Genomic DNA, 22,399 nt, shown 5'->3' on the forward strand with positions numbered 1-22,399 from the left:
TGTTTTTAAACGGATCCTTAAATCATACAAAATCTAATAAAAAGAAAATTTCATACATTGACCAAAAAAAAAAAAAAACACACGCAAATGCATAAAATCTTACGATTTCCTTCTCCAAATTATTTTATTTTGAAATCGTTATATGATAGTCTCATTATCAATGTTGCAAGCTACATCTCTTCAAAAGTTTAGTTAAATAAAATTTTTCTTGGACTTTTTCTTTTTATTTGTAAGGACCTAATATATTGTTAAGGGAACCAAAGTTTAAGAACAAGATTTTGCTACAAACTTTGTTGTAGTCACTCTTACTAAATGAATTAACATTGTTACATATTTTGAAAATCTAATCGATGAATTGCAGGTTCTTTGTATTCTTTAAACACGTTAAAATTTTATGTCAATTGGATGTTATTTGCTATTTAATCTATAAAATTATTTTTTATATATAATATTAGACTACAAAAACTCAAAATGTAAATATTTGAGAGGTACCAAAACCTTGTAGCCTTATCAATTCAACAAAATTCTTTTGAAGGCCAAATACTAAACTCCCTTGGAAAGCTTTAGAAACTACAAATACTTCAGGTACATGAAAACCTCTTCTCCGGAGAAATTCCGGATATCTTTAGAAATCTCAAACAATTATATCTGCTCAATATGGGAAACAACCAGTTGTCTGGTAGAATTCCTATGAGTTTAGCAACATGCCAGAAATTGAAGAAACTTTATCTAGCAAAGTCTGGGCTCAATGGGAGTATTACAAAGCAAAATTTTGAGCTCCCGATTTGTACTTTTTGCAATTGGCAAATAACTCTTTGATTGGTTCTCTACCTGAAAATTTTTTGCAATTTAAGACAGCTTGAATTCATGGATGTTTATGGTAACCAGTTGTCCGGAAATATGCCAACAATAACCCAGACATACTTAAGTTTTCGCATTCTTAACATTGCTAGAAACAAGATAACTGGCTCAATACCAAAGTCACTGGAGAGCTTGGATCTTTCTTTTAACAATCTTTCAGGTGTTATCCCCAATGAGTTATAGAGCCTTCAAGTTTTGCAGATGTTAAATTTTTCTTTCAACAGCTTGGAAGGAGAAGTACCGAAAAATGGTGTCTTTGCAAACATCAGTTGGGATTCTCTCCAGGGAAACTCCGGGTTCTGTGCATTTGACCATGATGCTGCAGAAGAGCTAAGAGTCACTACTTGTGTCACAAAAAAGAAGTCAAATTCTCATTTAGTACTCAAAGTCACTATTCTAATTTCTGCTATCATTGTGCTTGTCTGTGCATTGTGTTTAGTGTGGGCACTAGTCACCAAAAAGAAGAGCAAGATAAGAAACAATGGAACTTCATTTGTAGTCAAGGGTTTACCCCCAAGGCTATCTTACTCAGAAATCCAGCTTGGTACAAATGGGTTTGCCACAGAAAATTTGTTAGGGAAGGGAGCGTTTAGGTCTGTTTATAGAGCTGTTTTAAGTACTGGTGAGAATGGAAACCAGACCACAGTTGCAGTGAAAGTTCTAGACTTGGCACAAAGTAAAGCTTCCAAGAGTTTTGATGCAGAATGTGAAGCTTTAAGAAACATCTGGCATCGGAACTTTGTTAATGTGTTCACTTCTTGCTCTAGCATTGATCATACATGAGCTGTATTCAAGGGTTTGGTTATGGAATTCATGTATAATGGTAACTTAGATAAGTGGTTGTATCTAGAGGATGTTAAGTGTGGTTTAACTCTGACTTTAACCCAGAGATTGAATATTGCAATTGATGTAGCTACTGCCTTAGATTACCTACATTATGACTGTGATCCACCAGTAGTACATTGTGATTTGAAACTCGAAAATGTGCTTTTGGACGAAGATATGACTGCTCATGTTGGAGATTTTGGGTTAGCAAGGTTTTTTTTTTCTCATGATTCAGTGCAGAATGAGAGTAGCACAATTGGACTAAAAGGCTCAATTGGTTACATTGCTCTAGGTATGTTGATCTTATTGTATGAAACTTGAAAGGAATTGATGATTAAATTCACAATTTCTTAATAGATTAAGCCTATAGGACAAATTATAATTTATCATAGTATCATCCCAACTGGTTTCAAGTTCCGACCATGTTCCCACTCTACCTCTCTTGTTACATATATTTGACCCCAAAGAACGTATTAGAAAGGAAGACAATGGAAAATTTAACATTGTTTCCTACATTGTTTCTTTAGGCTTTCATAATTTCTTGATCCTAATATCCTGAATTCTTTTGTAGAGTATGGCTTGGGTGGAAAGGCTTCAACTAGTGGGGATGTCTATAGTTTTGGAATACTGCTGCTTGAGATGATGATTGCGAAGAAGCCCATAGATAGGATGTTCCAGGAAGGTTTAAGCCTAAACAAGTTCGTATCTAAAATGCACGAGTGTAAAATCTTGGATATTACTGATCCAAGGCTTTTCTAGGATATTGAATCTTTAACACAAAGCAGTAGTACTTTTTTTTTTTTTTTTTTTTAAAAATTTTTGCATTCAACAAAATGAGCCTAAAGGGTCTGGTTTACATTTGAAGAAATCTCATAGCTTATAATGGGTGAAGTTTCCTCCATCCATGTTACAAAATCATCAACAAATTGAGCATGCTTGGCTAACCCATGTGCTGCCTTGTTTCCTTCCCTTCGTGTGTGGCAAGTTTCAAACTGGTGCAGCATCTGCATGTGGTGTATAGTTCCAGCAATAATATTGGCTATAGCTGGGGAGGGGTCTGATTTCCCCTGTATAGCTGAGCATACCAGCTGGCTGTCACTCTCAAAAATTACTTTCTGGAGACTAATATCTGTAGCAAAAATTGCAATTGCCTCCATTGCTTTCGCTTCAATTTCCAAAGGTCTCAATGGGATCTCTAACTTCTTACTCATGGCAGCAACCACATGGCCTTGGTCATCTCTTGCTATCACACCAATTCCACTCCATTTGTGTTTTGAAAAAACAGCCCCATCCACATTCACCTTATACCATCCATTTGGGGGAGGGACCCACCGGTTTTGAGCTGGTTGTGAATTCTGCAGCTGGTGTGGCACCTCCTGGGCAAGTGTATACTCATGTAGAAGTCTGGTTGCTGCCCCATAGATCTCCACAGCTGACATATTCCTTCCTCCCTATCTCACATCATTTCTGTTGCGCTATATACTCCAAGCAATCATCAGTATCACATCCAACAAGCTTGAGTTAGTACCTTGGTTCATCATACACTGCCACAAGATGTCCAGAAAATCCCCTTGACCTTCAACCACATTACTTAGATTGCAATGGGACCAGACTGCCTTTGCCTTTGTGCAGTGACATAGGACATGAATTATAGTTTCTGGACTCAGACCACATTCTTCACAGGTCGAGTTGTCAATGACCTTTCTATGGAAGAGGTTCATTCTTGTTGGCAAGATGTTTTGACATGCTCTGTAGCCAAAGTTTCTCACCTTACTTGGAGTTTTTGCTTTCCACAGTCTTTGCTAGAACCAGTGCTTGCCTGAAGGGTCCGAGCTTTCTCCACCATTTCTGTCTCTATTTCTCGCTAAGTGGTAGGCACTCTTTACACTGAATTTCCCATTAGCAGCTGCTGTCCATACCAGCCTATCAGCTGGTAGTGTTGTGCTTAAGGGGATGCTTAATATGGAGTCTGCATCATGTTCAAGGAAGACATCCCGAACCATGTTGGTTTTCCAGGCTCCACATTCAACATCAATGAGTGCACTAACCATTGTCTCCACGGGTAGGATTCTTGGCAAGGAAGTCAATACCGTATCGGAGGCTATACCGGTTTGGCCACCGGTACGATATATTTCGGATACCGGTTAATACCAGTTTACCGTTTCGGGTTTACCGCTATTATATATATATATATATATATATATATATATATATATATATATATATATATACACACACACACCAAAATCTCTAAAACCATGTTTATAAGCATATAATATTTCACTTATATTATAGTAAATATAAAAGTGTATCATAAAACATTATCTCAATTTAGAACAAATTATTCATAATTTTAGACTTTAGTATCAATTAAAAGAAGAAAAAAAAAACACAATATAAAAAATAGAAAACTTAGTTGTTCATTGCATACTAAGAAAACAAATAATACTAATAAATTAATGTAAATAAGTTACCATTATACCCTTATGAAAATTCAAAAATTACAAAACTAAAAAAAAAAAAAAAGCTTTTTTTTGTACCGGCTGGTACTGCCCGAAATTGACCGGTACGACCGGTATTTTTTCCGGTACAAAATAGAAGTGTACCGATACCGGTGCACTGGCCGGTACGGTATGTACCGGCCGGTACCAGTACGGTATCGACCACCCTGATTCTTGGTGGTGAGGATATACAAAATGTGGTTGGGTTGTTTGTTCATTTGCCCTTCCAAATGTTGATTTCTCTTCCATTGCCTACCTGCCATTTAACCCCATCTTTGATTAGAGATTGGGTTATCCAAATACTCCTACAAACAAAGGATGGGTGGTGGCCTTTCCTAGCTTGTATAAAATCTTCATCAGGGAAGTATTTGCTTTTAAAAACTCTATAGAAAAGTGAGTTACCACCTTGCTGCAGCCGCTAGCCTTGTTTAGCCAAGAGAGCAATATTAAAGGCCCTTAAGTCTCTAAAGCCCATGCCACCTTCAATCTTCGGTTCACATAGTTTGTCCTAATTCATCCATGCCATTTTTCGTTCATTTCCCTTCTGTCCCCACCAAACATTCTAGACCAAACTTATCATGTCATCACATAGGTTCTTTGGCAGCAGAAAACAGCTCATGGTGTGTGCTAGAACAGCCTGTGCTACTGCTTTTATAAGTATTTCCTTGCCTGCACTAGATAAGAGCTTCTCTTTCCAACCCGATAATTTGTTAGCCAATCTTTCTTTCAATTGCTGGAATGTGTTCCGCTTCGATCGCCCTACCAATGACGGCAACCCAAGATATTTCTCATGTTGCTTAATAATTTCTGCTCCAAACACTTGTTTAATGCTCCGAATAGAATAGGTTACAGAAGTGAGGCAATGCATGACAGTGTTAACCCACTTAGAATGAAACCCTATTCTTAACATAATTTGCTCTAAACCTCCCCATTCCACCTGGTTGTATGCTTTGCTCATATCCAATTTCAATGCCATCTCGCCCACCTTACCACCCCGTTTCTGGCTAATGTGGTTCATAACCTCAAAAGCCACAAGAATATTATCTGTGATGAGTCTATTGGCCATAAACGCACTCTGATTCTCCCTTATGATGGATGGTAACAGTACTTTGAGTCTGTTGGCTATGACTTTAGTTGCAATTCTTGAGACAACATTACTTAGACTAATGGGGCAGTATTCAGAAATTTTCTTGGGGCTTTTTACTTTGGGAATGAGTATGATATGAGTTTCATTAAATTTTTCTGGTGTGACCCCCAAATTCAAAAAATCCAACACAAATTTCGTTACACAATCTCCTACGATTGGCCAAAAATGCTGATAAAAGAGGGGATTCATACCGTTCGATCCTAGGGCTTTCAGTGGATGCATTTGTTTAAGAGCTTTCTTCACCTCTGCAGCTTCGAAATCTTTGGTAAGCAACACATTCATGGGTTCAGAAACTCTGGCATCAATGGCATCAAGGAGTTCATCCTGAACAGATGTATGGGAGGTGCTGAACAAGTTCTGGTAATAATTGATGGCGATATTCGTCACTATTGTCGGATCTTCTTGCCATTGATTGGCTTCATCCTTTAGCCCAAAGACTGTATTTTTCTGCTTCCTACTCGATGCCTTTTCATGGAAGTACCGAGTATTTTTATCTCCAGATTTTGCCCAGGAACTTCTTGATCTTTGATGCCACATGTCTTCCTCCATGGCATATAATTTGTTCAACTTTTGTCTTGTTTCGCATATCTGTGTTTGGTTCAAGAGCCCAACTGCGTGAGTCTCTAGCACTTGCAATTTTCTTTGCATCTGCTCTATGTTCCATCCCACATGTCCGAAAACTCGTGAGTTCCACCCCGTTAAGGCTCTTCTACAACTTTCTAAGCAGCCTTCAATTGGGTTTGTCCCCTACATCAGCAACCCAGATTCCCATGCTTCCTTGACAACCTCTTTGCACTGATCGTGTTTAAGCCACATAGACTCAAAACGAAAGAGTTTGGCTCTCCTCTTTGTTTGTTGTGGTGCTTGGTCTAATCTCAGCACTAGGACACAGTGGTTTGAGGCTGAATTTGCTACATGATATAGTTTTGCTCTTGGGAATTTTCTTCGCCACTCCATTGTCCCTAGGGCTCTATCAATTCCTTCTTTAATGCATCCAAAATCCCTTCTATCTACTGCCCATGTGAACCAAGAACCTGTAAAACCCAAGTCTATCAAACCAGTGTAATTCAAGCACTCTCTGAAATTCGCAATGTCTGCTGGATCTGCTCACTCCCCCCTCCTTTTCATTAACACTAAGAATTTCATTAAAATCTCCTATACATGCCCATGGTTTATTAATCTGTTGCCCAAGACATTTTAGTGTCTCCCATGACTCTGTTCTCTTGTGTGTGATAGGATTGCCATAGAACCAGGTTAATCTCCATTCTCCAATGTCACCACCAGAATCAATCACAACATCAATATACCAACGATTAATAAATCTTACTGTAACCTTTATCTCAGGCTTCCATAGTAATGCCAAACCCCCACTTCTACCCTTACTTGCCACCACAATTCCTTGTACCCACCCAATTTCTCTTTGAACCCTCTTCATTTCTTCCACTATTAGCTTGGTTTCCATGAGAAAAACCAAACTGAAATCTTCTTTTCTAATCACCTTTTTTAGGGCTTGAACTGCCCAAGGGGTCCCAAGCCCTAGGCAGTTCCAACTCAGAATACTCATTGGTCCTGGCGAGGTTGCTGTGCAACCTCCGCCAATCTCAAGTGTTGTTTAAGAATTTCTGCCAAACATACCTCATCTGTCTCATACTTCAACCTTTTCCTCTAGGGAATGTTCCGTTCTAGCTCTCCCAAGGTTTTTCTCTTTGGCCCTTCCTCCTTTGAGGGCTCCTCCACTCCCATGGTGTTGCTTTGATCACGCTGGAATCTCTTCCATCTTCCAATCTCCACGGCACGGTGAGGCGCTCCATCCTCCTTTCCACCCACTAGTCCCTCCTCTGCTATACCCCTTTGCTCGCTCTGATACGCACTTTGTTTTGGGGCTAGAGTTATATTTTCTTTGCTGTTTGCCTTGGGTTTTTTAGTGGGAGTTAGCGTGTGTTTGGATTGGGAGGCTGCGTCCAGCGTCCAGCCTTCAGTTTTTTTTTTCCCCTTCCCAGCCGCAGTTGTTGACCAAGTCTTCCGTGAACAGTGCATTCGTGCACTGTTCACGGACCCACAAATTTTACTTTTCAGCCACTTTTTCATTAAAAATGGGTCCCGCGGTACTATTCACACATTTTAAAATTATTTTGCTACAGTGTTTTCAGTTTTCAGCAATAAGTTCTATCCAAACGGACCCCTAAACTCTTTTTTTGCTGACCGGTACTGGGGCCTGACTTAGAAATATCCCTCTTTCCCCCGGGTTGATTTGCAGTTGGGTTATGTCCCTCTACACGGTCCATTTTTTTTGCTAACATCCACTTTGGAGTCCATTAGCCCATTGTCTTTATTACTGGGCCCAACAACTATTCTATCTTTCCCTCCTATATTTTGAAATTTGGATTCCTTTTCATCCTTCTAGGATTTCGTGCTCACCGTATCCCGAAAGTCAGCTTCCAAGATTACATCCTTTCCTGTCACATCATCGGTTTTTAGTACTTTCACCCCATCACACGTTTCCTTGACTATCCCTGTTGATTTCTCCGGATTTTCTGTTGCCATCTCAGCTGCGTCTTGGCTATGGACACTGGTCGCTTCTACCAGTGTGGGGACCACTTCCATCGTGTCCGTCGCAATGCTCACCGCAGGTTCCCCATCTCCTCTATCCCCTGCGCTGTTCCAATGGGTACACCACTGGTTTCATCAGCCTTACTGTTTCGCTTTGTGTTTACCTGTACCCTTTGGGGTTGTTGCAGCCTATCATAGTTTGCTCTTAACCAAGCGCCATACTACTGATCTTTTTGTTGAAGCGAAACCTTACTGCGTATCCATACTCCACAATCCCTTTCGTCATGGTTTAGTTTACCGCACCAATAACAAAATATTGGCAGTCGTTCATATCGAAAAGAGACCCATGTCGAGGACGGGCCTCCAAACTTCACCATCCTCCTACGACACAATGGTTGTGTGATATCAATTTTTACGCGGACTCGAATACATTTGCCCAGCAGATTACCTCTTGCTGGGATGTCCACCTCTTCCACTTCTCCCAGTGTATTTCCAACCCGGACCCCAATTTCCTTAGTCATTCTTCTTGCTGGGAGATCATGTATCTGTATCCAAAAGCTAGCTGAGTCAAAGCTAATGTTTTCTATCTGCTCCTCATCACCCAGTTTGTGCAGCACTATAAGATATTTGTCAAATGACCACGGTCCCATGCTCAGCACACCTCGTCTTCAAATAAAATGATGGCTTTATTCTCCCCCAGGTCATGAAGCTCAAAGCTCTGTTCTGTTTTCCATGCCCCCTTCATCGTCCTTGCCACTGCTTCAAGGTTGACCCTCCTTTTTGTAAAGAACTTTGCCACCAAGGCTGCCCCCTCGACCACTGTTGTATTAGCAAAATCATGTTCTATCCCCTCCCTCTCTATGAGAGAGAGTTTCTTCCATCTTGAGCACACATTGTCCATACTACACCCTCGCTATCACTGAAATTTTTCACACTCCGAGGAGGAAAAGAGCTGCTAGCACCATGGCAAGCAAAAGTTTTCACCTCTAAGGTTCAGAGAGAACCCAGAGAGAAAAAGACTACCACTTGGTTCTTTTTCACCTCTAAGCAGCAGTACTAGTCATTCTATTGATAGAGAGCAGCAGCAGCAACAACAATGCTTTCAAAGGTGAGGAGTGTGTGGCTGCAATGGTGAGAGTTGGATTGTCTTGTGTTGCTCATTCATCAAAAGAACGTTTTAGTATGAGAGAGTCCTTATCCAAGTTGCAAGAAATTAAAAGGAGTTTTATAGGATTTTGAAGCATTGCGTTAACACTTCTGTACAGAGTTTATGTTTATTGCTCAAGCTATTTAAGCTTATATTTTTTTTTTATGACTAGAGCTGAAAATTGATGTTAGTCTCTTTAACGGCCAATTAATGTGATCATATGTCAAACCATATTGCATTTTCTTTGTCAAACCCCAAATTGAGGCAGTTCAGAAATTTCTTATGTGTATACTTGCTAAAATAAGATAAGATAAAAGCTTAGACAACCATTAATGAATGCAAATTGAGCTATCCTGTTTTCATTTTCCTTTAACCTTACTGCTTCACATGCTCTAGGAAACATGTTCTGTGGTTTTTGTAAGAAATCAATCGATGTCTTTTATATTCCCTGCTCAATCTAATTCAACTTATCGCCTGTTTTGTCAACATTAGCATAACCCAAAGTGTAGCATTTTATGCCATAGAAGTTCCCTGTTTCCCTTACTGCTCTATTTTCATCCATCAAGAACGTACTCTCGTATACATGGCCTAAGATCCTATGGTAGAGTCAAATCCCCAAGGCAAGCCTAAATATTCATAAATGGGTTTGCAAGTATTTTCAGATGATGAATTCCACTATGTTTATATATATTCCCAGTTAAAATATTCATATGAGAATCTTTAAACTAGGAAGGAAAACCAAAAGGATATGGATACAGACAAGGGCTGCCTAGATCCAAAATAGGCTTTAAATATTGACCCATTCTCATACCTCAAAAATAAAGAAAATAATATATTTCTTTTTATTTAAAAATTACTGTTTTTTTTTTTTAGAATCAGTACCGTGCATTTTATTAATCAAGGCTTTGTAAGTCAGCCTGAAGTACATCTGCAAGTTCTAGTGGTACATCTTCCATCTAGACTTGTCAAAAAAGGGAAAGGATTGCTCGTCTCGCAAGTGAGTGAGCTACAGTATTGCATTGCCTACGTATATGCGTATAACTTACATCTGAAAGCTACAGTATTGCATTGCCTACATACATGCATATAACTTACATCTGAAAAACTAGAGGCCAAATACCGTATATCTTGAACAAGGTGTCCGAAGTGAGCTAGAGTGTGTGAACCAGTTTTGAGAGCAATGATGAGGGTCTGAGAGTCTCCTTCCAACACTACTTGGGTGAAACCAGTTTCCTATGCTAGGACTAATGCTCTTCTCGCTACCAATGCTTCAACTTCAATAACCGTTAAGGGAAGGGGAATTTGTTGAGAAAGGGACGTTATGACCTGCCCATTTCCATTCTGAATTACAACTCGTATTCTCGCACAGTTGTCTTCTTGAAATAGAGCACCATCAAAGTTTATTTTGTAATGCTCATTACCTAGTGGTATCCATCGTGCTGGGGTTTTTTGCATACCAGAGGTCGTGGTGGTGTTGTGTAGAGAAAATTCCTCCAGTCTGACTTTGGCCTGTGAGAACAGTTGACCAAGTGTACTACTAGCTTTCCCAAACCTAAGGCTATTCCTCCTATTCCGCAATGCCCATACTACCATAGAAAATAATGTCGGATCTCTATTGTCTGCGAAAATACTGCTGATAAGATCGAGAAAGGAAGTTTTTTGCTTTAAGCTACTATGGTTCCATGACGGATTTAGGGACCATAGTTCTTCAAGCTTTGGGCAGCAATAAAGAGCATGGAGCACATCTTCAATAATTTTTCTCCTCACCAAGTTCATCTTTGTAGGTAGTGAATTTTTAGATGCTTTCCATACCAGTTGCTTGACCCTACTCGGAATTGGCAGACTCCAAATTGATTGCCAAAGCGGTTTCAAATTCTCATAGTCCGATTGCCTAGGTCTGCTATATGCCTCCTCAAGTTGCAAAAATTTGTAACTCGATTTAACTGAATACTCTCCATTCAGGTTGTGTGGCCAAATTAATTCATTTGGTTGGTCTGTGTGGCAGAGGGGTATCGTGCTCACCAAAGCTGCTTCAATTTGGGCACCGCGATTGCTCTGTTGGGCACTGCAATTAGTCAACTGGTGTTCGGTAGACTTGGGGACCGAATAGGAAGGCGGCGCGTGTACGGCATAGCATTGATGATAATGGTGGTGAGCTCGCTGGGCTGTGGCTTTTCGATTTGCAAATCAAGAGAGTGCGTTCTGGTGAGCCTCTCGTTTTTCAGGTTCGTTTTGGGGTTGGAATTGGTGGGGACTACCCTCTATCGGCAACGATTATGTCTGAGTTCGCTAACAAGAGGACACGTGGTGCCTTCATAGCCGCTGTGTTTTCGATGCAAGGGTTTGGAATCTTGGCATCATCGACGGTCATGATGGTCGTGTGTGCCATATTCGACCATGTGTTGAAGTCAAATGATGGTACAGTTTCGGTTGATCACACGCCCAAAGGAGTTGATATTGCATGGAGATTGATACTGATGCTAGGTGCTGTACTAGCTGCATTGACATATTATTGGAGGATGATGATGCCTGAGACTGCCAGGTAACCACTAACCACACACATTTTTCCTTAATTATCTTCTTATTTTATTTTTTTATTTATATTTTTATATATGTTTTGGTTGACAATTCAATTCATCTACATTTGTCCTCACACTGTACCTTTCAGGGTTTAAGTATTTGGTTTTAGAGTAATTAATACTAATATTCCTCTAAAAACAAACAATGTAGTATATATCCCATAAAAAATAAAAACATCAGCAACTATATATGTTAAGTTATTTTTTTAAATAAATATATACAGTATTTTTAATTTTCGATTATAATTATCAGGAGCGGATGCCATCGGTTGAAACTTTATAAAAAAAAAACACATAAGAGGCCAAAATGTGGGACAAATTTGAGAATTGAAAATAGTATAAGGTGCTGGGTCAATGTGTCAACAAGCCCATTAGGCAGAAGTTGGTGAGTGGCCCTGTGATGGCTTTTGATAAAAATTACTGTATTAATTACAATAAATCCTTTTAATACTTTCAATTATATAGAACTAGTCGCTAACCCGTGCATTGCACGAAATTGTTTTAGATCAAATGTTAACATGTTCAGGTTTAAACATCTCTCTAATTTCAACTATTGAATGCTATCATTTCCAATATAAGATGAAAAATGTAGTTTGAACATTTCTTGTGATGAAACAGTCAAAATTTTACACACAATATCATTAAAAATGAGATACATACAAATATTATGAAGTAATATATTATAATAATCATGATGCGCTCTTACGTTTGATTTAATAATTTTTTTTTTTTTTTTTTGAGAGTCAATTTGGTTTAATAAGTATTACAAAAGAATCAATAAATCAAATAAATATACAACTGCGCTTACATCTTAATATCGATAAATTTACAATTAAAGATATTAAGATCAAGTCAAACTCAGATTGGCAAAATCCGCCATGAACTTTGTAATTCAACTAATTGGCACCTCTTGGTGTTTCCAATGGAGACATTCAAGATTCAAATCCAATAATCTCCAACTATCAAACAAATTGAAGTTGCATTAAAAAATAAACATAAAAAATCTATTCCCATAAAAATATTATATTAATATAAATCCTATGATATATTTGGCTATGTAAACAAATAGAAAAGACGGAAAAAGAAAATAATTAGAGAAAATGAATGTCACAAATTGAGAGCTAAGGGGAGAGAGAGTGTGACAAGCCTATTAATGTGATATCTTGACAAAGGGAAGAATCCAGATCTCCTTTAAAATTAATAAAATCAAACAATTGTTATTATACTAAAAAAACCAAGTATTTCACAAATTAACCAAACCAAAAAATTAAAAATAAGGATGGGAGATTAATCCAGAACTTTTTACTATTCTTTAGTGGAAAATCAAATTAGCAATGCATCAAAACCCAATCATCACAAAGATAATAGAACTTTTAGACCATACAATCATCACTGCAAATTACCTATCTAGATAATTTGGACTTCTCACAACAATTGCACCAATAACAAATAGGATTTTGTCATATTTTCCTATTCAAATCACAGTTTCACACATGATTTATAAGGACGGGCCAGTCAAACAACACTTCACCTCATGAATGTGAAACACAAAATTTATATATATATATATTATAAGTTGGAAACTAAATGAAACTCACAATCACTTTACTCTTTGTACTTAAAAAACCCATATGCATCAACCAGTGCAATTGGCTTTGATGCTTCAACAACCATGATAGCCCTTGGACATCATTCCAAATTTAGATGTTACAGCAAATGGCTAACTACTTGAATGAGGACAATCTCATCAATACACAACAGTACATTTAAAAAAAAAAAAAAAAAAAAAAGCACCTAACCGATATTATTGATCACAAATCTAGCCTAGAAGGAGAATAGCACCAAATATGTCCACCCCAAACATGCCCAAAATTAGCCTAGACGGAGAATAGCATCAAATATGTCCACCCCAAACATCCCCAAAATTGTGGAAGTCCTTGCAAATAATTTGAGCCTAACTTATTTAAGCATAACCCAACTTCAAATTCTAATGGATGTGGCTACGACTTATGACCCACAACCTCTAATTCTCCCTTTCTCATTTTATTTTTTATTTTTTGTAATACTACTCTATGAAGAAGTCAACAATGAGTAAAATTAGACAAAGCAAGGAAAACATATTTAAACCGTTAAATGGTAGGAAGTACAAAGCAGCCAAGAAAGAAAATTAAACGGAGACATGTATGGTTCAAATAACTTGACCCCAACTATTGATTTATTTTTAAAAATCCAATATATTAAAAATCTTCATGAAAAATAAGTATTCTATTAGTCTTCATCATGAAATTCATAAATAAATAACAAAAGGGAGTATACACACAAAAAAAAAAAATTTCAATCTATCCAAGTTATATATAAAACACCAGTACTAATTGAACTAAGGTGGAAAATGGTACTATCTTTTGTCATATTTAAATACAACATGACCTGAGACCTCAAAAGCTCATATGAAACATGTTTAAATAGTACCATATAGTTTTATTCAAACATTAAGAATACAAAAGTCACAAATCCAGATATTTGTGGCATTTGTTTCAAGTTTATGCCAAACCAAAACTAAAGCCAGGCCCTAAAAAAACACACAAAAATATACATTTAAATGCAAATTTGTTAAAAAATATATGGTAAAACTGCTTGGAGTCATTTAAGTACATACTATTAATGAAGCATACAAATAATTACCAGCATAGACAATTCAAAGAAAGCTTTTAAGAACCTAAGACCAAGAACTTAATCTAAATAGAATAACATAGATTTCACCTAATATGATAGGTAACATAGTTGGGTTCATAGATTGTAAAGGGATTTTACATATTGATTGTTTAAAAGACATGGAGCATGTACTGTCATGTCATGTGTACTTGTTAGACATTGAGCATGCTTTGTCATGTATTCTATAATTGATTAGTAATGTGAGTCAAGCTTGAATTCAAGCCAATGAGTATCTATATACGAAACAAAAGGGAGAAAAGAAAATTCTTACGAAGACAAAATGATAGAAAATTAAGTGAATCTTAGCTTTTCTCGTCTATGTTCCTACTTTCAAATAAGGATTTAAACCAAGAAACCAATTCTACAAAAAGAAGTACATCACACATTAAAAAAGAAATATAAAATAAACCATGTGCTAAATGGACATTATATACTGCCAAGACCATGTATATACTGTGTAAGAAGAAGATCTCCATTTACAATTTTTGGACTTAATTCTAGGGAAGGAACAAAACAATCAGGTATTTTATCAAACAATTTTTGTGCATGTAACAGAGAATCTAGTTAATTATGTCTTCAACTCCACGCCAAAATAATAAGGCAATATTTTTTAGAGGGGTGATTGGCAAAGAGAGAAACAAATCAAAGCTTCAAAGAAACAAAATAGTCAAACACTGAATTAGAAGGTCAAATTAAGGTGACCTAATTCTGGTTGCTAAACAAAAGATTTGATTGCTTCTATTAAATCAGACTATTAAACATTTGACCACAAATCTATGAAAACTATTAGTGGTGAGCAAAGGCATATAGTTGATTTCGTAGTCCCATACACTAACCAAAAGGAAATTCACAGGTTTTTGGACCCAAAAGTACCACCACCTACCCCATTGGAAATGGAGGCACTGGCATTTGTTGCGTCCCTGGCATTGGATTGTGTAAGTGAAAGTGTACTTTGTCCCTCAATGACTAAGGTTTCAAACAGCCTCCAAAGTGCCTTGGAAGGGATTTTGGAAGGGCAAGGTGATTGCTGGGGGCAAAAGGATGGTATGTAACACTACAGTGTGTGCAGCTGAGGTAAAAGGAATTAGATGGGGCAGTTTTATTGAGTCAAGAACTAAATTTGAGGAAAGTAGTAACTGAAGGAGACTCGAAAGATTTGTATCAATGCTATTAACAAAACTTTGAAGGGGAAAGGCCTATCTCTGTTCCTTGGCAAGCTATATGTATTGTAGAAGACACTTGTGATGTGACTAAAAAATTGAATCCAATGGCATTCTCTTGGATAAATCGTGAAGCTAATCTAGCAGCTCATTACTTAGCCACTCAATAATAGGTGGCAGGGGTTTGTTAATGAATAGTCCTTACCCTGATTAGTTTGTGAATGTGATCAAGAAGGATACTTTGAATGAATAGTCTTTACCCTGATCAGTTTGTATATATCTATTGAAGCTTGCCTGGCATTTCAAAAAAAAGAAAAAAAGAAAAAAGCCTTGGATTCGTGTGTGGATCTGGATCATAAAGAGAGTTCATTTAAAGATTAATTAGGTTAATAGTGGTTAAACCAACTGAACCTTAATGTGTCTGTGGCATTTCTAACGGCAAGAATAATAGCTTGATGTTAATAGTTTTCATCTGTCTTTGATAATCTTAATGCAGTCTTCAGGTTGTTCCTTTGAAGCATTTGACCACAAATCTACAATAAAACTTGGAGGATGCTTAATGTCAACACTATCTTTATAAGCCATGCCTCGAAGCCCAAGCCCCCTTTTTTTCAGTTTGGCTCAGGCATTTTGTCGAACATTTTGAGGGTGAAGGGTTGGCCTCTTTTCTCTTGTCATGCATAAAGAACTATCATAGCCTACTGGTTTCCATTATTTATTTCAAGCATTCCACCATAAAATTAAAAAAAAAAAAAAAAAAAAAAAATACATATCTAGTAAAGGGGAAAAATTACAGAACAAAAAGTCTTCGTTTGTAGACTTCTCAACCTAGTCTAAAACAAAGACATCAAAAACTGATATGATATAACACACAGGTGTTGCAACCAAATAGACAGCCAAACTAAATCTCTGCGTGCATAATGAACATACCCAAAAGAAGCAGTGCTCCAATTAAATAACCCAGCAGTAACAAATTCAACACCCAACAAAAATGATTTAGAAAGTAAATGTAACGTAACAACCATCCACACCATAGCATGAAAAAGGCAAAAACAAACGTAGAAAGAAAAAAAAAAACCATCAAACAAAAGAATAGAGCACAAAAGAAATTGGGATGTACGGATACCTCAACTGAATCTCCCGGCTTATGTCAGTATTTATATGGATGTGAGGAGAGGAAGGAAGACAGAGAGGCTGCCGTTAGAAGCTGAAATCGTAGAACAGGAAGATGAAACCATGAGTGAAACAGTAGAACAGAAGCTGAAACCGTGATATGATGTGGATGAAACAAAACGTGAAACGATAGAACAGAAGCTGAAATAGGTGGGGAAGGGATAGGAACTAAACCTGAAAAGGAAAGGCATAAATTGTAAACGTGAAAAGCATTTAGGTTTGACAAAAGGAGTTAGCTGAAAAGGCTTTGGGTGTTGGCTGGAATTTAAAGTAGAGATGGGGCTCCATGTAATAAAAGGAAAGGGAATAGTACAAGTGGTAACTGTGAAAAGCAATCAGGTTTGACAAAGTGAGTTAGCTGAAAAGGCTTTGGGTGTGGGCTTGGGCTTTATATAGGATTTAAATGTATAAGTAGTGGACTTTAAAGTAGAGATAGAGCTGAAAATTGAATTAAAAATTGGCAAAAACTATTTTCAAATTGAATTAAAAATTTAGAAAAGAGAATGAAAATGACATGGTTGTTGACGTGGCTCAATGTGAACATAGCAATATTATATACTACGCTTTAGCTTTTAGTAATAATATAGATATAGATATAGATAAAGCCTTCCCTCCACGGTCCACGCTATTTTCATTGTAGTAACTGATATGGCAGAAATACAAACATAGAGTAATAAACTTTCCTTATTATTGTTTCTCAAAAAAAAAAAAAAATTCCTTATTATTATTACTATATAAAAAAATAAAACTAAAAGAAAACAGAACTTTCCTATGATTCTTCTACAATGGTGCTTTCAAGCCTCCGGTGGCAGTTGGGTCAAATGAATGGAATCATGGATGGCCTACCTCTCTCTCTCTCTCTCTCTCTCAAAATTATTTTATGCATAATAGATTTATTTTTTTTCATCTCTAGAACTGATCGTTTCTTTTTCTTTTTTAAACCGGAACTCAATTCTATTAACTTGGTACTCTGGTTTTGATTTGTTTAACTTATTATGTTGTGTATATAGTAAGGTTTTTTTTTTTTTTTTTTTTTTTTTTTTTTTTTTTTTTTTTTTTTTTTTTTTTTTTTTTTTGCGGCGCTGACAATACTTCAAATAATTCAGACCACATATTGGACATAAGCAATTCCTGTATATAGGAAGTCCGCAATGGAAAACACAAGGAATACCATGAATTTTAAGAAACCTGTTTCTAAAGAGGACGAGATGTAACAAAACTTCTAAACCGCTTCCCATATTTTGGACGAGTCAACATACAATGATACAAAACTACTCCGTACAATTCATTTTTAAGTATATATTAGCATACTAAATTGCAATTTACACACTAATATACAATATAATGTATACGTGTGTGTGTATATATGTAAGCGCTTCAGGAGTAGGGCACCAGTGATTCTCGCTAATCTCGACTAGTTACTATCATTACTTTGTCTTTCATAATCAATCTATTTCATTAAACTCTCGACATTTATGTGTAGGATGCACAACCACAAGCACGTAAAGAAAATTTCACGCTCATTGACCAGCATCTTCTGTATTGAATCAAGATGAATCCAAAAAACAAAATGTAGAGGGAATATTTCCTTTGAATAACCTCATTTATTCCAATAGTTAATCGTAAAATTTCACATTTTATTTAACTTTTTATTGATTCACTTTAATATTCAAGTAAAAACAGTGCCACAGTCCTCACGTATGAGTACATCTTATTCAAACATATTTTTTGCATACTATGATCAGAGACCCTAATGATATCTTATTTAATTTAGGCATCAAACATAGCATAGCATTAGCACGCATATACAATATCTGATGACTTGTCTTCAAATAGTAGATAACATAGAATTATCAATTATTAAAAAAATAGAAACTAATAGTAGGTAACATAGATCTTTTGCCTCCAATTTGTTTAGGAATCAGCTGATGATACTCTTCTATCCTCTCTCAGCAATTATGGGTGCGTTGGTGCCTGGTAGCCTCCGCCTCCATATTCTTTATATTTTGGCGGATGAATTTCAGCAAGAAGTCTTCGTCCTGCAACATGGAAACATGCATCTATGATTTGCTCGAAGATAATTACAACGCTTTTGATCAAGCTTAATTCCTACTAAACATATATCATATATGTATATATGGCAAAGTTCATGACTTAAATCATACACTCTTATTATGAGAAGAGTAAAAGAGTTTGGGAAAGTAAGATTTCATATAAGCTTCAATGAAAGAAAAGAACGAACATTCAAAGTGATAATAGTCTTATATAGCAAAAGATGTACAGTTTGGCGAAACATAAAATTAATTAAAACAATACAAGTAGGGTTTCTACAAACCGAGTTTGAAAGCTGGTGTTGCATCATAAGTTATTGCACCAGTGGACACGAGCAACACCAATGCTAAAATAATAGTCATTGCCAACACTTTGAAGGCGGTGGAGGACATGTTTTCTATACTGATATTATAAGATGAAGGGAACAGAAGCTCAAGGTTAATAGAGGTATAGTGAGGATGAGAATGGATAGTTTTAGAAGAATAGCTAGGTACTTAAATAGAGTGATGGTTTTGGAACTTTAATTTTTTTTCTTTCTTTTTTTCCCCTATATAAATTTTGGACTTGTCAAACATAACAAGTAACATTAGAAAAGAAAAAGAAAATACCTAACGTATGAACTTTCTTAGTTTTGAATTTCCTTTTAACTAATTAAACTGTTTGACGGAGTCAATAGGCTCGCCTCCCCCTTGATCAAAGTATGATTGGAAATTGGAATATGTCAAACATGCATATATATTCGTGTACTCCATTTCTCTTTGTGCATATTACAAAAGAAAAAAAAAATGTAGAAATCATTGTGTGGTCATATAAATACTAGTGAACAAAACAAGTTTTCGTTAAATGAACAAAAAAAGCTAATGCGCTTTACCCAGATGTTAAAATTCTTCTTTATATCGCTGAAAAAAAAAATTTATTTAATGATTGAATTTAGATACTTATGTGAGAAATTATTTAATAAGTTGGAAGTAATATTTTCTCATCTCACATAAATGATGGGCCTTATAATAAATTAAAAAATGTGACCCACTATCATATAAGAAGAATGATGATTACTCTCAGAGTATTGATTTTTTTTTTTAGAATATTAAGTATTTTTAACACACACGTGAGGAGAGGGAAGAAAGTTTTAAATAAATTGACAGTGGTGTATATCCAAAAGGACCTCTCTTAGAGTATTGATTAACTACTCATTAGTTCTAAATATTTAGTTAGTCCAAAAAAAACTCATCATTTTAGGTGTACCAAGTGAAAAATTTGACAAGACGATAGGATAATTAAATTTCCCATATTGAAAAGTAAGACAACAAACTCATTTTAGGTGTACAAGTGAAAAATTTGACAAGACGATAGGATAATTAAATTGCCCATATTGAAAAGTAAGACAACAAATTTGACTTTAATTATGATTTAGAACCCAAATTACAATTATGACTAATTTCAATTTTAGGCTAATCTATCAATTAATGGTCCAATTGTGTACATGATTAAACAAATAACATAAAAATCAACACAAACACAGAAAAGTAAACACTCATAACACATTGAAGTGTTTGTGAAGAGGAAATCTAAGTAACAAGTGTAAGAACCTCTTCACAGCCTCACTGCCGAAAACGATCCTCTAGAATAGATAGTTGCAGTACAATTTACTTACAAAACCCTTCATGTATTGTAGTAAAGATGTACTAAAGACATTCAAGTTCTTACTCGCAACTGAATCCGCAAGTCCTTTCTCTACTCTAGAATCTGAATCAGCAATTGAGCTCCAATTGTAACTTCAAGTCACCATGGCTGATTATGTGGTGCTCCAATGCTTCCCAAGACTCCACCAATACTCACAACTAAGAGGTAGTGATGGGTACTATTTCCTCTCAAAGATTTGACAATGGTAAGTAAGAGGGAGAAGGTGGAGAGAATTGATACCGTTTCTTTCAATATTCGTGGGGTTTCTCTCAGCCTTTAGAAGGGAATTAGGGTTTGATTTCTTCGAAAATGAGGTACGCACAGGCTAGGAAAAAGCTGAAATAGTAGAAGAGTTTGTAACAAAATTCTCTCATGTTTTGACCATTTTGGTCGATCAAGTGTCTCATAAGATCATGGCCTCAAATGCTTTTCAAAATGTTGTCATGTGCCATTTTGCCAGATAGGTTCTCCATTTTTCTTGATCGAGACTCCATCTTGTACAACTTCAATTTAGATGCATTAACCCTCAACCCAATTACTTACACATATATTCACAAAACACAAAATACAAGGTATTTGCATGATCGATTACTTGAACACCTTGGCATGCAATATGCCAATACACTAGGATTCTAACAAGAAGTTAACCATTTTTTAAAGTATACTAGCGTTTACCCTAAAAGGTTAGGGAGTAAAAGGATACATGAAACATTAGAAACTAAATTGACACATAGCCTAAACTTTGGGGACCAAAAACATAATTGACCTAAATATAATTGAATGAAAAGGAAAACAAAATGTCGAGACTTGTTTGTTTCATCTTCTTGAATGAATATTGTAATTTAAAATTTTAAAGGCAAATTATACTAACTTTATTTGACATTTTGAAAATGATTAGAAACCTCCTCTAGTAATAAAATGACACTTAGACTCTGAGTTTATTACTTTTTTTTTCCAATTTTTCATGATTTTTCTTATCATATAACCTAATAAAAAAATCTGCATAATAAACACTATTTTGATGTTATTTTATAAATGAGATTTTAATTTGAAAATTCTGTATCTTGACTAATTAATAATGGCAAGTAAATGGTTATTGAACATTTACTTAAATGATGAAATGTTGTTTACAAAAATGGAATGAGGTTTCTGACATCTCCCAAACCTTGAGGGGGTTTAGTATAATTTATCCAAATTCTAATCATGACATCTCGAAATCTTTTAGGATTGAATTAATCCATTTGTTGTGATTTTTATTTTTGTTTATTTTCCATTCTTTTTCTGTTTGCTTTTTTTTTTTTTTGTCCCCCCTAATGTAAGATTTTTTTTTTTTTTTGGTACAAGAAAGAATTCTACTCTAGCCTAATCTAAGTGTATATGTGTGTGAAGCTCCTTACTAAAGACTTGAACCCCAACCCTTGCTCCCCATACCCTACAAGCACTTATACTTGTGAAGTGACTATTGCACCAAGGGTGTGCGGTGGTAATGTAAGTGTTGTTATTCTTAGATTCTTTCAAAAATCTACAAGGGATTTACCTAAGTAAGACATATAGGGATTTAGTCTAAAAGGCAAAATTAGAAGGCAAGATTGAAAGAAAAATTAAATTATAAAATGTTAATCGATATAAATAAAAAATTGAGTAGAAAATTAAATAAAAAATATGCTAGGATCATATTTTTAGGTATTGGATAATCTGATTCAAAATACACTTTATGATGTATTTTGAGTTTTAGTTTTAGTGTCTAAAAGTGTTTTGAAGATTATGATTAAAGACACAAGACACAAGACACTACTCAAGAATTTACTTAAGACCTGCCAAATTTGCTTCCTTGATAGAAAATTTAACTATAGGTTGATTGATCGAACTTTATTAAATTTTGATACCAAATTGATATCACTTGTCTGATCTAGATTTGTAGATTCTAAATTTGGTTGAAGATGTTGTTGGTTTTTTTTTTTTTTTTTTTTTTTTTTGCACAACCACATGTTGTCCACTAGAATGGTGAC

At 35.9% G+C, this 22,399-nt stretch overlaps 2 protein-coding genes, 2 long non-coding RNA genes and 2 pseudogenes across 4 annotated transcripts; 2 read left to right on the forward strand and 4 right to left on the reverse strand.

Moving 5' to 3' along the window:
* The first annotated feature begins 350 nt into the window (after window positions 1-350).
* LOC142628547 (receptor kinase-like protein Xa21) lies at window positions 351-2,499 on the forward strand (annotated as a pseudogene).
* Window positions 2,500-2,525: 26 nt separating this feature from the next.
* LOC142628548 (uncharacterized) lies at window positions 2,526-3,125 on the reverse strand. Its single transcript, XM_075802623.1, has one exon. The coding sequence runs from the start codon at window positions 3,123-3,125 to the stop codon at window positions 2,526-2,528; it is 600 nt and encodes a 199-aa protein (XP_075658738.1).
* Window positions 3,126-6,081: 2,956 nt separating this feature from the next.
* LOC142628549 (uncharacterized) lies at window positions 6,082-6,898 on the reverse strand. The gene is made up of 2 exons (XM_075802624.1): window positions 6,496-6,898; window positions 6,082-6,368 (listed from the first exon to the last, which is right to left on the reverse strand). Exons 1-2 carry the CDS (start codon window positions 6,896-6,898, stop codon window positions 6,082-6,084), a joined length of 690 nt encoding a protein of 229 aa, XP_075658739.1.
* Window positions 6,899-9,012: 2,114 nt separating this feature from the next.
* Window positions 9,013-11,697, forward strand: LOC142628550 (putative inorganic phosphate transporter 1-8; annotated as a pseudogene).
* Window positions 11,698-12,210: 513 nt separating this feature from the next.
* Window positions 12,211-16,829, reverse strand: LOC142629822 (uncharacterized). The gene is made up of 2 exons (XR_012843131.1): window positions 16,609-16,829; window positions 12,211-12,569 (listed from the first exon to the last, which is right to left on the reverse strand). It is a non-coding gene; the product is annotated as an uncharacterized LOC142629822 (long non-coding RNA).
* A 1,429-nt stretch (window positions 16,830-18,258) lies between these two features.
* LOC142629923 (uncharacterized) lies at window positions 18,259-19,177 on the reverse strand. Its single transcript, XR_012843156.1, has 2 exons — window positions 18,991-19,177; window positions 18,259-18,694 (listed from the first exon to the last, which is right to left on the reverse strand). It is a non-coding gene; the product is annotated as an uncharacterized LOC142629923 (long non-coding RNA).
* Between the last annotated feature and the right edge of the window lie 3,222 nt (window positions 19,178-22,399).

Source organism: Castanea sativa, chromosome 3, assembly GCF_040712315.1.
Source record: "Castanea sativa cultivar Marrone di Chiusa Pesio chromosome 3, ASM4071231v1".
In the NCBI taxonomy this organism is placed as follows: Eukaryota; Viridiplantae; Streptophyta; class Magnoliopsida; order Fagales; family Fagaceae; genus Castanea; species Castanea sativa.